The 17571-nt window shown below is 41.4% G+C and overlaps 1 protein-coding gene across 1 annotated transcript in view; it reads left to right on the forward strand.

Moving 5' to 3' along the window:
- jak1 (Janus kinase 1) overlaps positions 1 to 17571 on the forward strand; it is a 50200-nt gene that overhangs the window by 16259 nt on the left and 16370 nt on the right. Inside the window, exons 5-10 of the mRNA XM_055642069.1 lie at positions 2682 to 2839; positions 4605 to 4728; positions 5742 to 5958; positions 12062 to 12180; positions 14171 to 14323; positions 15250 to 15337. Coding sequence (XP_055498044.1) covers positions 2682 to 2839; positions 4605 to 4728; positions 5742 to 5958; positions 12062 to 12180; positions 14171 to 14323; positions 15250 to 15337 — 859 coding nt within the window. The remainder of the gene's footprint in view (positions 1 to 2681; positions 2840 to 4604; positions 4729 to 5741; positions 5959 to 12061; positions 12181 to 14170; positions 14324 to 15249; positions 15338 to 17571) is intronic.

The following is a 17571-nucleotide window of genomic DNA, read 5'->3' on the forward strand; positions in this document are numbered from 1 at the left end:
CCTACTTTGGTTCCACGTACCACATGTCTATCAAGTTCTTTTATGGTTACATTTTGAAGAAAAGTAGACCTGTAAATGTTACCAGCGTACAGACTATCATTGTGTGAGCAATTAATTAATTGAAAATGGAATGGTTTTGAATGTTAAAGAGTACTCTCTGAAATATTTTCAGAGTCCATCCTAACTTTCAAGTCAGGAAGGGATTAATAATATTTTTTGCTATATCATTTTTCAGTGAGGTAAAGTTGAAGATGCTCTGATTTGGGCGTTGAAACTTCTCCCTCATTTTATCGAATAATGACCACTCTCCTTTCAGTTACTCAAGGTTCTTGCTACTCTTCCCAGCGCCACCCTCCTGACCATTTAAAACAAAGTCCATTGGCACCCTGTTCCAGATGCATCAATGGCATTCTGCTGAAGGTCTCTTCCTCTACATCTGTTCACCCACTTTTTTCACATTCAATTCAAAATATGGTTCCTTCCATTTAGAAAATTGACTGGAGAAAATTGACAACATACAAAGTCTGATGTGGGGGCTGAAACGGATGCCTATTGCTGTTTTCAACTTTTTAAAAGAGGATTTGCTGCTGTCTCAAGCTGAGTTGGCAGTAAGATTCAGAGGCAAAATTAGGCTGTTCGTTCCCCAACTCAACATGGTGCATTGTATATGTCAAAGGATGCCCCCTTCCAGATGTGTAATATTATATGTTGTTTAAGAAGGAACTGCAGATGCTGGAGAATCGAAGGTTACACAAAAAAGCTGGAGAAACTCAGCGGGTGCAGCAGCATCTATGGAGCGAAGGAAATAGGCAACGTTTCGGGCCGAAACCCTGAAGGGTTTCGGCCCGAAACGTTGCCTATTTCCTTCGCTCCATAGATGCTGCTGCTCCATAGATGCTGCTGCATAGTTTCGGCCCGAAACGTTGCCTATTTCCTTCGCTCCATAGATGCTGCTGCACCCGCTGAGTTTCTCCAGCTTTTTTGTGTAACCGTGTAATATTATATCTTTACTTCTGCTGTGGTCTGTTCTCAAACACCTGCAAATTGTAAACACTGTGTCTGATACATGAGGCATAGGGGAGGAAAAAAATATTTATTTTATCAGCTTGCCTTTAGATATTGATAAGGAGGTACTGTTTGTTCTAGCCAGCTTTGGGAACTCACACACCGCCCATCTTTAGGCAAGCTGGAAATTACAGGTTTACAACAGCATTACAATTAAATCCTGAATATATTTGTTATGATCATAGTTTTGATTATTTCACTAAACGTATACGCTGATTCCACCACCACCCCTGGCAGCGCGTTCTAGGCAGCTACCAATTTCTGTATTTAAAACAGACTTGCATCATACTTCATCTTTAATCTTTCAGCCTCTCACATTACAGTTCTATTTGACATTTCCACCCTGTGAATGATTCTGACTATTATAGCCGTTAAAACTCTATTTTTAACATATGTATGAATTAAACCATACAAAATGGCACCTGAAACATGGCAACGTGTGTATACTTCTCAGTGTAGAAGTATTCATAGTATCCCTACACTCTTGTACTTAAGTATGCTTGTGCCTATCAATAGTAAGATTTTTACTGAACTGTATGCAAAAATATATTTCACTCTTCCAACGTACATGTGGCAATAAAGTACTATTGAACCCCATTTATGCCTCTCATAACTATCTAAACTTAAAAGTCAGGTCTTTTCTCTGCATTCAATGCTCCAGAGAATACAATCCAAGGTTGTTCAATCTCTCCTTACAGCTATTACCCTCTAATCTAGGCAGCATTCTCTTCTGCACCATCTCATAAGTTCATGTCATAGGAGCAGAAGTAGGCCATTTGGCCCATCGATTCTACTCCATCATTCAGTCATGGCTGATCTATCTTTTCCTCACTACCCCATTCCCCTGTCTTCTCCCCATAACCATTGATACCCTCAAGTATCCAATCAAGTATCTGTTAATCTCCGCCATAATAATACACATTGACTTGACTACTATGGCTCCAAAGCCTTTGCACCCTCCATTTGATGGGCTGTCTATAAATGGGTTACTGCCTCTGTGAAAGTACGGAAGCATTTTTGATATGTCGGATGATTCTGGGCCCCTTTGCTTTCAATTGTCATTGATACTGATGCCAACCTCATTGCTCCAATGGCAACTTACTCCAGATCTGCTAACTCATCACAGAGGGAATTGGATGCCAACCAGTGCAGTTTTTTATTACACACAAAGTGTTTACAATTGAATTACCAGATTAACTTAATTTTATTTTTACTATTTTGTTCATCACTTAGCTATTTGGCTTCATAATAATAATTAGAAGCCAGCCATTGCAAACTGTCAAATTTGTGATGTGCCAACAGCATATAGGGTGCAATTATAAGTGGAATAAATCAGTAGGACCCGGCGTGGCGTGAGGGAGGTCGGCAAGAATAAAGAAGGATCTGGCATAGTGAGGGGGGGGGGGGGGGGGGGGGGGGGGGGGGGATTTTGTAACTTTGTAAGCGCCCTTTATGGGCAACCATTTGCATACCTTGCATACTATTATTGCATATCTTTGCAATCAAAGAATTTCACTGTGACTTGTCACATTTGACTAAAGTATTCAATTCAATTCAATGATATTAAGTTGGTTACAAACTGGTTCTGTCACGTTCTTAATGTTTTTGTGTTTCAGGAGCTTGAGCTGTCATGCTATGACGAAGCACTTTCCATGGTATCTTTGATTGATGGCTACTTCCGTTTGACAGTAGATGCCCACCACTATCTGTGCACAGAAGTGGCTCCGCCTCTGGTGGTGTGCAACATTAAACATGGCTGTCACGGGCCCATACGGTAAATCGAAAATTACCCATCTTTTATGTGAGAAAAGTAGATTTACTTGGCTTAATGTGTAGGAAGGAGCTGCAGTTGCTGGTTTTCACCGTAGACACGAGATGCTGGAGTAACTCAGCGGGTGTTCTTGGCGGCCCGCCTCTCCCCGCCCACAACACGTCCCTCTTTGTCCTCGCCGGCTCCCCCACACACCTTGTTCTCAGCGCCCCCGCTCCACACTCTTCGTCCGCAGCGGCCCATCACGCCGTGTCCCTCTCTGTCCTCCGCGGTGCAACCTCGACTGACCAGTGGGACACACGGCCCATCCTCGACCGTAATTCATTGAACTTTGTAACATTTTTAAGGTTTTTAAAACCAACCTTGACATCTGCATTTACTCACTTCCATTTCACCGTCTTGCCATTTTATCTCATTCTTTGAGAGAAGCAAGTCAAGTCAAGTGAGTTTATTGTCATGTGTTCCTTGATAGGACAATGAAATTCTTGCTTTGCTTCAGCACACAGAACATTGTAGGCATTTACTACAAAACAGATCAGTGTGTCCATATTCCATTGTATAAATATATACACACATGAATAAATATACTGATGAAGTGCAAATAACAGATAATGCGTTATTAATGATCAGAGTTTTGTCCGAGCCAAGTTTAATAGCCTGATGGCTGTGGGGAAGTAGCTATTCCTGAACCTGGTCGCCACCGTTAGGTAAATTCCTCAGCTTTAGAATGATTAACAGATGATCAAATCTGCGGCAGTTTGATTACCTTTTCGCACGGTGAAATTTGGTGGTAATGTTCAAACAAAAATATGCTGGCATCAATCCAGTTAAAGCTCTGTCATAGGTTAGTATTTCAAAGTGGTAAGTATCACTCCCTGTTGTTATCTTTGTTCTCCATTGAGTGATGAACTTTGTTCTGTGTGCCAAGTGAATGGGAATAAGTTGTATCTATTCTGGACGGCTCTGGGTGCTTCACAAAAGACATAAGGAAAAAGGAGGATAAAGAGGGATTTTAACAGTTGGAGAGGCTAATTGTTTTGGGTGGGTAGGTGAAATTTGAGTACAATAATTTGAATGTAAAATTATTAAACCATGAGACAAATGAGAGCAACAGAACCAGTGGAGGTAGGATGATAAAAAGGCTGGAAGAGCTGTCACATAAACTGGAATGAGCCCATGAAATGAATTGAGAACTGCAAGTGAAGATTTTTGTACATGTTAGGAGACGATGTAATGTCGGACGTTCAAGAGAGTAGGGGTCCTGGAATATGATATGTTAGTGACGAGGGGCTTAGTGTTGAATCTGCACAAATTGCAGATTCTAGAATAAGGTTGACCAGAAAGGAAACCATTCAATGAATCAAATCCAAAGATGATAAAGATATTCATGTGAAAGATACAGTGGCAATGGAGATTGACCTAAGCCATGTTTGTGGTGTGGAGACACAAGCTCTTTCAAAATTGAGCTGGACATTAAGGCTGCAAAACTCTCACGCTCCCTTCAGAAACATGAGCTTCTTATATTTATTTATACTTACTATATGTTATTTATACTGTTGATTGCAGCAGTGTTTTCGTACAACTTAAATAACAACTCTTTATAAAAACCTGTTGTACCTGATTTCCTAATCTTTCATTTGGAACGTTTGCCTGTCATTAAAACTTCACACAGCTCAGTTTAAAGTCTCTAATGAACTTTATTAACTTTTCACCGTAACTTTAAGAAACGTGGTTCAAAATTGTGCCCTTTTGCCTGTTCTCTTGTCAGCACTGAATATGCTATCAACAAGTTGAAGCACGAAGGCAATGAGGATGGTATGTACGTATTGCGATGGAGTTGTACAGATTTCAATCACATCCTCATGACAGTTGCATGCAGTTCTCCCCCTGAGGTAACTATTCAGAATGTTTTTAAGCAACAAATGTCTGTTGTTTCTTTACACCTCAGTGTTGCGAAGGGCATCCAATTTGCCTTTTTTGTGCATAAAAGTTCAAGCACTTGCCTGTGTTTTGGGGGAAAAAAAACACCCTGCCATCTTTTTTTCAAAAAAAGAAATCAACTTTGCCAACCCACAGAGACGGGGACTTTATTTGGCTCGGCTCAGTAAATTGTTCTTAAACAAAGCTTTTGATGTGACTATAATAAACCTAAACCATAATGAAGAGAATTAGACCTACAAGTAGGAAAGTATGAACACACAGTTCTGCTCACTGGCCTCTAATTCCAGCAGCTTTTCTAAAGGTAAAGCAGCCGGCTGGCTGTATTTTTAAACATTGACAACTAGTAGGTGAGGCCACAGATTCTAATCTCTTGTTGATATACAAGTTTGCTTTCAGTTGATTGCAGATGGGTGGTTCTATTGCTGTGAAATCACTTCCAGGTGATGCTGTGGAAATAATAAAATTCAGTTGTGACTATTTTGCTGGGATATTATTAGCCAGGATCCATTTCTAGATTTTTATGTTTCTCATTATAACATTTAGTCATTTAATTGATTGAATTGGCTCACTCTGTTTATTGACCCAGAAACACTGGCCCAAACTTTTGCCAGCACTTCTAATGTAAATAATAGAGGGCACAGATTTAAGGTGAGAGGGGAGAAATTGAAAATACATCTGAGAAGCATGTTTGTCTCACAGGATGGTGGTTTTTGTTCGAAAATAGGTGTTTGAAGTAGATAGATCTGAATAATGTTTTCAAGGGGCTTGGATAGATACTCACAAATCATTAACATTTTTGCAGTACATGTTGACTTCGCTGGGGCTAACATTTAAGTGTAGTCCACATTTGCACTTTGCTTTTTGTCCTCGTCCTGCCAAGTAAATGATGACCACCACTTCCTGCAAAAACTTGATAGGCCTTAATGCTATAGATTTCTGAGATTCTCGTTTGCCTCCCCTCTAGTGCGTTAACTTCTGCGATCGAGGCAGCGGCTCAAGAATGCCAAAGCAGTACAAAAACTTTCAGATTGAAGTGAGCAGCAAATCTGGCTACAGGTTGCACGGCTCTGACAACTACTTCACAAATCTCGGGGAACTGATGAAACATCTCAAAGGGCAGATTCTTAAAACCGAGGACATCAGCTTCCAACTCAAATCCTGCTGCCCACCAAAACCACGAGGTAAGGAGGATGAGCGTCACTGCATTTTTAAAGTGAGATGCCTGAATGGAAGTGCCTGGGGCCTGTGCAGAGAACTATTGAGGTTGGAATTGATAATGAAGCAACTGAAGGATAGCAAGTGGTAGTTTGCTGGTGATGCGATATTCAAAGCCTTTATATTTAGGAGCACGAAAGACCAAATGGCCAAGCCAAGTTCTGAAATGGAACGTGTGAAGAATCTCTTGGCTAGAAATGCATTCTCTGGAAGTGTGGTTCATGTACGTTGTACACTGGTGGTTGCACATTCAACCTGCTCCATAATTCTCTTCCTTTGTCTCCAAGGGAACCAAACTTTGCAAGTGACGTAGGACAGTAGTCATCATTGTATTGTGTTATTGGAGCAACTTATTGTGACTGCTCACACGGGGCAGTGCTAAATGTAGTGGTTAGAGGAAAGGCTGTAGACACTGCATTTAAATGCTTCCCATTCTGTCCACTTCTTGCCCATCTCACTATTGATTCTGACATGCTGGTTGAAGATGGTGCTAGCACACACCCATCATTTTATCCCCATCGTTCCCTTTCTCCAACAAACTTGGCTGTGTGCTTCCTCCTTCTCTCTGTATCTGAGAAGTGTAAATTGACCTATTAGTCATCAAGAAGAGAGTAATGAAGATTAATGGCTGCTCAACGTTACACTGCCGTCACCATTGGATTAGAGGCAAGCTCTGCATGTGATGAGTAGTGAACCCAAGTGGTTTTCATAAATTCATATGTGATAGCAGCAGAATTAAGTCATTAGGCCCATCAAGTCTACTCTCCCATTCATTTATGGCTGATCTATCTTTCCCTCTTAACCCCATCCACCTGCCTTCTCCCCATAACTCCTGACACCCATACTAATCAAGTATTATCTGCCTCTCCCTTAAAAATATCCATTGACTTGTCCTCCACAGCTTTTGAGTGAGAACAATACAAGTTTGTCCAATTTCTACTTTTAGCTAAATACCTTCTAATCCATGCAGCATTCTGGTAAACCTCTCATGCATCATTTCCAAAGCCTCCACATTCTTCCTGTAATGATTCGACCAGAACTGCAAGCAATATTCCTAACGTGGTTTAACCAAAGTCCTGTAAAGCTGCAACATTGACTTCCTGACTCTTGTACTCAATGTTCTGACCCGTGAAGGCAAACGCATCTTTCACCTTCTGTATCTCGGGTTACCAAACATTTGTGCTTCACTCCCAGTGAGAGTGCTCCTTGCTGTTGGCTGGGCCCCAAGCCAAGATTCCCCCATCCATTACTGAGATCTTGTAGCCTGCATCCATCCAGACCTCTAGCCCAGGACCAAAGAAAGGCTACCTGTACTCTTCCCTGCTGAAGGAAAGGCTGTACCAATCATTCTGCAATCACCAACAGCACTGTGTGGGAAGACCAGAATACTCATGGCAAAGCAAAGACTGGCCCAACATGAATGTGCTATGTCAACTTGGTTTTAAGGCTTTTATGCCATTGGGCATGATTTCACTCTTATGCCCGATTTCTAATATTTATTTAAGAAGGAACTGCAGATGCTGGAAAAATCAAAGGTAGACAAAAATGCTGGAGACATTCAGCGGGTGAGGCAGCCCCACATCAGTCTGATGAAGGGTCTTGACCCGAAACATCATCTATTCCTTCACTCCATAGATGCTCCATGATCAGCCATGATCATATTGAATAGCAGTGCAGTCTCGAAGGGCCGAATGGCCTACTCCTGCACCTATTTTCTATGTCTCTATGTTTCTATGCTGCCTCACTCGCTGAGTTTCTCCAGCATTTTCGTCCACCTTCTAATATTTATTTGTTTACCGTTACTCTGGCTTAGTGACCAAATGGTTTATTCTCATGGTGACAGGGAAGGTTAGGAGTGTGGGAATAGAACTAGATGAGGAACTAGGGCTGAGGTTGTTCATATTGCGTTTGACTGTATACATTGTGGGCTCCCTTCCTCTTCAGCAACCACTTTCTGCCTCCTGGCTGTCTCCTCGTGATGTTGAGGTTGTGCAGCTAGTCATAACACTGGCTCTCCCACCAGTAGGTTTTGAATGTTTGGGACAAAGACCCATAATTTATTTATTTGCCTCTGTACTCCACAATTTGAGATTTGATATAGAAAAAAATCACATGTGGTTAAAGTGCACATTGTCAGATTTCATTAAATGATTTTTATACATTTTGGTTTCACCATGTAGAAATTACAGTTGTGTTTATAGCTAGTCCACCTTCCCCCCCCCCCCCCCCCCCCCCCCCCCCGATTCTTTTCCCCCCGTATTGATCCGGCCCGCCATGCGCCCCGAACAGCGGCCGAGCGCTGGCATCCTGCGCAAAACTGCTGTCACGGCCACACACCCTATGTGAACACATTTGGCAGGCATCAAATCACGTTTTCACAGAAGGTAGACAAAAAGGTTTTGAGACACTCAGCGGGTGAGACATGCAAGGGTTGCAGGAGGTTGCCGATCTCTGCTCTAGACTTTCCATCACCTTTGGAAACTTTTTATTATCAACATGAGGACCAAAGTTGTGCCAATGAAAGTCAAAGAAGCCATTATGAGACTGAGAAACAAGAATAAAACTGTTAGAGACATCAGTCAAATCTTAGGCTTACCAAAATCAACTGTTTGGAACATCATTAAGAAGAAAGAGAGCACTGGTGAGCTTACTAATCGCAAAGGGACTGGCAGGCCAAGGAAGACACCCACAGCTGGTGACAGAAGAATTCTCTCTATAATAAAGAAAAAACCCCAAACACCTGTCCGACAGATCAGAAACTCTCTTCAGGAGTCGGGTGTGGATTTGTCAATGTCCACTGTCCACAGAAGACTTCATGAACATAAATACAGAGGCTACACTGCAAGATGCAAACCACTGGTTAGCCACAAAAATAGGATGGCCAGGTTACAGCTTGCCAAGAAGTACTTGAAAGAGCAATCACAGTTCTGTAAAAAGGTCTTGTGGACAGATGAGATGAAGATTAACATATCTGAGTGATGGCAAAAGCAATGTATGGAGGAGAGAAGGAACTGCCCAAGATCCAAAGCATACCACGGTGGTGGGGGTGTTATGGCCTGGGCATGTTTGGCTGCTGAAGGTACTGACTCACTTACCTTCATTGATGATACAACTGCTGATTGTAGTAGCATAATGAATTCTGAAGTGTATAGACACATCCTATCTGCTCAAGTTCAAACAAATGCCTCAAAACTCATTGGCCGGCGGTTCATTCTATAGCAAGACAAAGATCCCAACCATACTGCTAAAGCAACAAAGGACATTTTCAAAAGCTACGAAATGTTCAATTCTTGAGTGGCCAAGTCAATCACCCATTCTGAACCCAATTGAGCATGCTTTTTATATGCTGAAGAGAAAACTGAAGGGGACTAGCCCCCAAAACAAGCATAAGTTAAAGATGGCTGCAATACAGGCCTGGCAGAGCTTCACCAGAGAAGACACCCAGCAATTGGTGATGTCCATGAATCGCAGACTTCAAGCAGTCATTACATGCAAAGGACATGCAACAAAATACGAAACATGACTACTTTCATTTACATGACATCGCTGTGTCCCAAACATTATGGTGCCCTGACATGAGGGGACTATGTATAAACACTTCTGTAATTTCTACATGGTGAAACCAAAATGCATAAAAATGGCCTTTAATAAAATCTGACGATGTGCACTTTAACCAAATGTGATTTTTTTTCTATTACAAATCTCAAATTGTGGAGTACAGAGGCAAATAAATAAATGATGGGTCTTTGTCCCAAACATTATGGAGGGCACTGTATTAACATCTGCGCCAGAGGTCATCCAACAGAGTTTGTGTCTTTCATGTACCTTGTGCGTCACAGATGTCATTTTGAACCCCAAAGTAGTGCCCAAAACAATTGGTCTGTTTGGAATCCAATCTCTCACATTGATTGATCCAAAGCCATCTATCTCAATTCTCAAAATGCTTACTGCAAAATTGGCTTACGTTCTAAGTTGGGTACATGGACTTGCTTATGCCATGTAGCTGTTAACAGAACTGATTTTACATGGTCACAAATCAAAATGAAGCTGGAATATTATTCATGAGTTCATGAGTGACTCGCTGCCTATAGAAACCATTACATTATTGACACGAGATTACAGATCCTAGAATCTTGAGCAAAAATCAAACTGGTGAAAGGTGTCAGTGGGTCGTAGCATCTGTGGAGGGAAATGGACAAATGATCTTTTGGATCGGGTCTCTTCCTGAAGTTTCTTTTTTACCTCAACTTTATAACTACTAAAATACATTTTTTTGCAATTTGGAAAGACACACAGATTAAAATAAAACTAATTGCAAATTCTTAAAACACGTATTACTATGATAGATGCAAAGAATCTTACACAACCTTTTATCATCATGTGCATGAAAAGTGGCTCACGATTGTGCTAAATTCTTCTCGATTTAAATAATTGAATTTAAAATGTTCTGTCCACAGGTCAATGGGTATCTGTTTTCTTGTTTATTGCAGAAGGGAGTTTCTTATCAAAACATCTTGCTCGGATTGACCTTTAGATGTGGCTGGTGTGATTTTCTGCAGACCATATCAAGCTTAACCTTATTTGAGAATCCTCATGTGTGTGTTGGGGGGTTTATTTGCGGAGCTTGTTTAAAGAAACACTATCTACTCTTTAAACCAGCAACTCTAAAAATATTTTAGACGTGGAACTGTGCATACATTTTATTGAAATCATTCTTGCTCCATTCTCCCACTCCACCTTTTCAATTTAATGATTTGAGACACAATCCAGTACAGGAAGGACAGAGTTAATGTGGTTGTACTTTGTTTATCCGTTTTGGGTTTCCTGACTGACTGAAGGAACCTGTTGACAGGTTGGAATTTAATTGATAATAGTTTGCAACTTTTTAAAAGAAAAAAAAAACATGTTAAATTCTAAGCAAATATATCTCATTTTGAATTTGCCTAGATTTGCATTGCCTATAAATTTAAATGCATTTAAGTCCATCCCGTTGGCAGCTTGTTCTTTTTTTTGCTTACTTTCACATAAGGAACAGTGGTCTGCCACAAGAAAGCTATCACCCAGTATTAAGTTGCTAAAATGATTTGTCAATAAATATTTTGTAGCATGCATAAAGGCTCGTAGGCTGACAATCTACAAAGCAACCACGTATATGCTCCTTTCCTCCTTTGAACCCACGCATACAAACCCACGCATTGCTGAAACCTACACATACTATCAGTCCCACATGTACGCCCACGCAGTCCTGTGAACAAGCCTGCACATCGTGCATTTTGATGCATACAGCTATTAACGTGGATAATTTCAAAAAACACGATAAAAAAACAAAGACAAATTATTGACTCGATCACTAGCGATGCTGCTGTTACTTTCAGAGGAACCATTCCAACCTTGACGTATTTTTAATTTGAAATGCCCACAACCGACTACTTTTAAAAATGTAATTTATTTTACAGAATTATTTTGATTTGTGTTATTGCATATTCAGACCTTGAACGTTCTGATATTTAGTTCAATTGTGACTGATTTTGCATCATCTGCTTTTGATATCACAGGGTAATATACCTGACTAAAATCTGTTGGTCTCAGGCTTGAAAAGTTCCCTTGACATAAAATTGATCTGGTGGGAGACAATTTTCTAAATTTCCATGAAAAAGTATTTCCTGATCTCACTCCTGAAACATTTATCTCCAGTTTTAAGATTCTGTCCCCAAAAAAACCCCCACTTTTAAAAATAGAAACCCGATCAACTTCCTTTAACTTTGTACTAGTTCCACCTATCTGAACTGAAGGGAATACAGTTTGCAACCAAATTCTTGTGTCTAATGCTGTAAATGCCTTGTCTTTGTGGAGAATTCGCACTGCAGGGAGCCATGGGCAAAACTGAGCAAGTGCTCCATTTGGAATATGATCATCTGTATAATTTTTTTAAAGTACAATGCGCTGAAGTAACTTGGTGGGTCAGGCAAAGTCTCTGGAGGAATGGACAGGTGATGTTTTCCCGGTGCAAGCTCTTAATTCTGATACAAGGAGATGCAGAAATAAAATCCATTTACTTTCTTGCTGCAGAAATCTCAAATCTGTTGGTGATGACAAAAAGCTGGTCCCAGATTTCACAGATGGCTGCAAGCAACTACAACTTAAGTCAGTTGAGCTTCCATCGAATCCGCAAGGAGGAGATTTGTCAGGTGGGTCATGTCAGACTCTGTTTCATTGTTAAAGACCTGCACTGGGGCATAGTTTTGTTGAGGCCTTTTACTGCCCAAAATACATTGCCTTTCTTATCTGTGCGTGTGATCTGTAAAAATAGGCGCTTTTGCGTTGAGAACTGGCCATCCTCAGCGAGACGTTGCATTAATTTGGTATTCTGGTAAGTTGTACTGATAGTGTCAGAGGCAATGTCAGCTGACTGCTTTTAACATTCTCCAAAGGAGTGGAGATCATTAGTGATGGAGAGGATGTGATTAAGAGGGTTCACAAATGCTAGGATGGAGAGCCATGACCTTGTGGAAGGTAACATTAAATTACAAAGTGACCTTAATAGGTTTAGCAAATGGACACAATTCTATACAATACAATACAATTTATTTATTGTCATTTGAACCTCAAATGAAGTTCAAACGAAATTTGGTTTCTGCAGTCATACAACAAGAAAAGAACAAAGACACACAACCAACACAATTTACACAAACATCCATCACAGTGAATCTCCTCCTCACTGTGACGGAAGGCAAAGTCTTGTCTCTCCCCTGTGTTCCATTCTTCTCCCGATGTTAAAGCCCCCGGCGGGCGATGGCAAGACCCGCGGCCGTTAAGGCCGCGCCAGGCGATGTAAGACCCCGCTCCGAGTCTTAATGTTGGAGCCCCCGGTAGGCGATGGCAAATCGTGCGGCCGTTAAAGCCACGCCGGGCGATGTAAGGCCCCGCTCCGGGTTAATTTCAACCCCGCAGCTCGGGCGGGAGAAGTTGCCGTTGTGGGAGCTCCAAAAAGTGGTCTCCCACCAGGGACCCGTAGCTCCCGATGTCACCGTCCACCGAACCTGCGGCTGGAGCCTCCGAGCTCCGGAGTCGGGTCACAGCCGCGTGACACCGCAGTTTTCCATGCTCCGAAGCCGGCCAGCCCCACGATGAGAAGTCTACAGGCTCCGCGACTGGAGCCCCCGGGTTGTTCCGGTTGGAGGCCACTCTACGGTGCTAGGCACCAACGACAATGGATACCCAACAGGGAAAAGGTCGGGTCACCCGTACAGGGAAGAGATTTAAAAGTTTCCCCCCCGCCCCCCACATATACACAGCTAAAAACAATATAAAAACCACAACAAACTCTACATTCAACAGGACAAAAATTTAACAAAGACAGACGGAGGGCAGAGGCCGCTGCAATGTCGGTCATGCCGCCCACTTGTGGTAAATCAATTTCAATGAATGCAAACACAAAATTGTGCACATTGGACCGAGGTAGGGTCTCAAACCCTTTTAAAGCTAGCAGTGATGGAGGTCAAAAGAGGCACGGCAGAGTGGGGAGGGGAAGAGGGAAGATTTCATCCACATATTCAGTGTTATGTGAACAGGTATTGAAAATAATCGAATTCCATGGAGTGCTGTACCTTATGGAGAGGTCTGGAGATGAAGGGGATAAATGTTATCCTGCAGCCATTCATGGGCCTGTTTATACCACACCTGGAACAGTGTACAGTTTTTTCTCAGCCTGCCTCACTTCTAGCAGTGCAACATAGGCTCCATGTGCTTCATAAATCATAAAACTTCATGGTGATCTTTGCTAAATGGTATAAAGTACTAACTCAGCAGAACATACTGTTTTTGACCAAGATCAGCTAATTCTGCTTAAACTAGATGATGAAATTAAGTCCATGTTTCACTGACATAGTGCACTTCAAAGCAGTGACCTTATGACCTATTGGGGCATTCATTGCTGCTGTGAAACAGAAATGAGAAATTTAGCAGAAGTGAAATTAAACCATCCTCCTCTTCGTGTGAGGTGCACCATTCAGTTCCTTTGTTTATAAATCCTACCCACGGCTTACCTTAGTCAGTCGATCTACTTCCTAATTTGTCATGAGCAACAACAAGTCTCTTTGTTGAGTTCCTTATTGTGTCCTATATGAGGTTTAGCACCATATCTGATTCAGTATCTTCTGATTGATTTGTACCCACCAGAATGAACACCTTGGAAGAGGAACCAGAACAAACATTTATTCTGGGACACTGAATTACAAAGATGATGATGAAGAGAATGGAAATGTCTACAACACAAAAGACATCCGAGTAGTCCTTAAGATCCTTGATCCAAGTCACAGGGCCATCTCCCTGGTAAGCTGGAACTCTACTGTACAGCAGTAACTTTATCAATGTTAATTTTCTGCTCGAGATGTTTTATTTTCTTGTCTGGGCAGATTGTCCCTCCTTGTTTTTAAGTGCAAGATGCACGTGACTGGTTGACGATCCTTGACTGACCGAAAAGAAACATTGGTGAACTTTTTTTTGTAATTTTCCAAACGTTGGAAATCAGAAGGAAGATGATTTTTTTCTAATTGTAAAATCAAAGACCGAGCATTGCCAATGGTTCTTTTCAATCTGAGCATTTGCAAATTACATCCTCTCCATCAGAACTACAGTCCCTAATCACCTCCATGCAATGGCCAGCATGTTCATATCTGCTCAAAATCTACGCTCAAGTTTTCCCTTTGATCTGGTATTTTGTTGGTTCACATGCTTGATCAATGGTGTTTTATCATTAATGTTTTATTATTAATAATATAATAGTGTTTTCTGAGTCATTCGTATCTGTCACTGTATGTCATGTTGTTACTTGTGAGCGGAGCACCAAAGCAAATTCCTTGTATGTGAATACTTGCCCAATAAACTTACTTACATTGTAGGGATCCACCCTGTACCAACTCCCCCAGATCTCTCTGTCACAGTGATGCCGTGCATGTAGCCACATTCATTCACCATGTTCTTGCTCTCCACACTGAACGCCAGATTCCTGTTCTGTAAAGCATCAAATTCAAGCTATTTAGGTAAATCCTCAGCCTCACTTCTTTAGGCCTTTCACATCCAGCTGCCCCAGAATGTCAGGTTTGTAATATTAATGTAATTCTTAAAGTTTAAGTTGAAAACAATACTTTGCAGAAAATCACTTAGTTCCGAGATACTGAAAACTAGCAGAATCTTTTAGTGTTAATCCCTAGTCGTGTATCATGTAATCAATGAAGCAAACTGTATTCTCTTCACAGGCTTTCTTTGAAACGGCTAGTATGATGAGGCAAGTTTCTCATAAGCACATTGTCCTCTTACATGGAGTTTGTGTTCGAGATCTGGAAAGTAAGTAACGTTTTATTTACTAGTTACAGGGGTGGCAAAATATCCAATCAGCGCTGAGATTACACTTGAATCCACTGTAGACTGAATAATGAGCTGTCCCTTTTAGACAAAAACAGTTTGAAATATCTTGACTAAAGATTAGATTAGATTAGATTTGTTTATTGTCATTCAGACCTTTCGGTCTGAACAAAATTTTGTTTCCCTGCAGTCATACATATAATAAAAAAATGACAAAAACACACAATCAACACAAATTTAACATCCTCCACAGTGAGTTCACCAAACACCTCCTCACTGTGGTGGAAGGCAAAATCTTAAAGTCTCTGTCTCTTTGTTCTCCCTCTGCGCCGAGGCGATCCAGGCTCCAGATATTGTCACCCCACCGGGTGATGGTAAATCCCGCGGCTCAACCATGCTTCGCGAACGGGCCGGTTCAAACTCCGCGGGTGGTCGCTGCCGCCGCCACGGTTCCGGGGCCGAGTCGGGTCTCCGCTGCTGCTGCTGCTACAGCTCCGGGGCCGAGTCGGGTCTCCGCTGCTGCTGCTGCAGCTCCGGGGCCGAGTAGTAGTGTACTCTGGCCCACAGTCTGCTAACAATTCTGTGTTGCTAAACTAGGCTAGGTGCTAGTGATTACATCAACTGTAGTTTAGTTTAGAGATATGGTGCAGAAACAGACCCTTGTCTGCGCCGACTAACTATCCTACACACTAGGGACAATTTAACCAAACCAATTAACCTCCAAACCTGCACGTCTTTGGAGAGTGGGAGGAAACTGGAGCTCCCGGAGAAAACCCACGCAGGTCACGGGGAGAACGTACAAACTTGATACAGAAAGCACCCACAGCCAGCATCGGACCCGGGTCACTGGCGCTGTATGTCTTCAACTCCATCGCCGTGCATTGTGTTAAAATCTGCTATCCAAAAACTCCTTGCGTTTGGATACAATACACAGTTTTAAAAATAAAATCATATTATAATTAGTTAATGATCAACAAAATGTATTCATTAATTACTACAGAATGGAACACACATATTGAGCACCAAGTGGGTTGCAGAGTAAATTCAAGGTCCACAGATGTTCCTGTTATCCTGGAGGCTCTTTGTTCAGTCTAGCCATAATGACATTTGAAAATACTCTAAACGTTCAAAAAGATGGTGCTATAAGCAATCTAGTTCTAGGTTTGCTGTCCCAAGAGATGAGGAGGGATAAATGGAATGCATCGAGAGGCAGAGAGAGAGTTTGAAGGCTGACAATTGCTGCAGTAGTTAATTTTGGATAATTGTTACACATTATTAATAATCTTTCATTATTATGATTTATTCCATGCATAAAACTATGTTTTTAATTTTCTCCTGAAGAGGCTGAACATTATTTTATTCAGGGCTTACTTAACAGTAAGGCAAGTTTATTTAAAAGTCAATACAACTCTAATAATCAAAACATTATCATGATGGAAGCCATTAGACATTAAATGTTGTCTACTTCTACCGGAGTAGTCCCAACAGCACCATTCCCCCACAACCTTGCAGATTATTCCCTCTCAAGCATTTAAAGCGTGGGTTGATTCTGGTTTATATAGGTGGTGAATTCAATATAATAACAACTTAGCTGAAACAAATGTCTGCACATTCCTCTTGCATCTTTTGGTGCAAAGATATCTGTCCCCGAGAAAAGAATGACTCAAAAAAGCTGAAGGGGAATTTACATTAAACCTTCCTTAGCAGTTGATTTTAAAACATACACAGCCAGCTGACATGGTTTAAAAACAAGGAACTGCAGATCTGGTTTGAGGAATTAGATAAAATGCTGTAGTAACTCAGCAGGTCAGACAACATCCCTGGAGAACATGGATAGGTGACATTTAGGGTCAGGGCCATTTGTCTGGAGAAAGGTAGAGGAGTCGGGGGATATGGGTAGAAGGCAGGAATGGGGTACTGATTGGGGATGATCAGCCATGATCACATTGAATGGCAGTGCTGGCAAATGGACTACTCCTGCACCTATTGTCTATTGACTTTTTTATGTATTTCCTCAGACTTTTCGTAGCATTTTCCTTAAAGTATAAATATCCCATTAATATCAATTTATCTGTTTATATTATGGAATGAGGCAATGTTTTAATTTTTCTTCCTCGCTTGTCTATTATATCTACCCACATTAAGTAACTAATTTTCAGCAGTTTAGATTCCAATGACCAAACTTGGTAAATATACTTCAGCACATGCACAACTTT

Source organism: Leucoraja erinacea, chromosome 10 (genome assembly GCF_028641065.1).
Source record: "Leucoraja erinacea ecotype New England chromosome 10, Leri_hhj_1, whole genome shotgun sequence".
NCBI lineage: Eukaryota > Metazoa > Chordata > Chondrichthyes > Rajiformes > Rajidae > Leucoraja > Leucoraja erinaceus.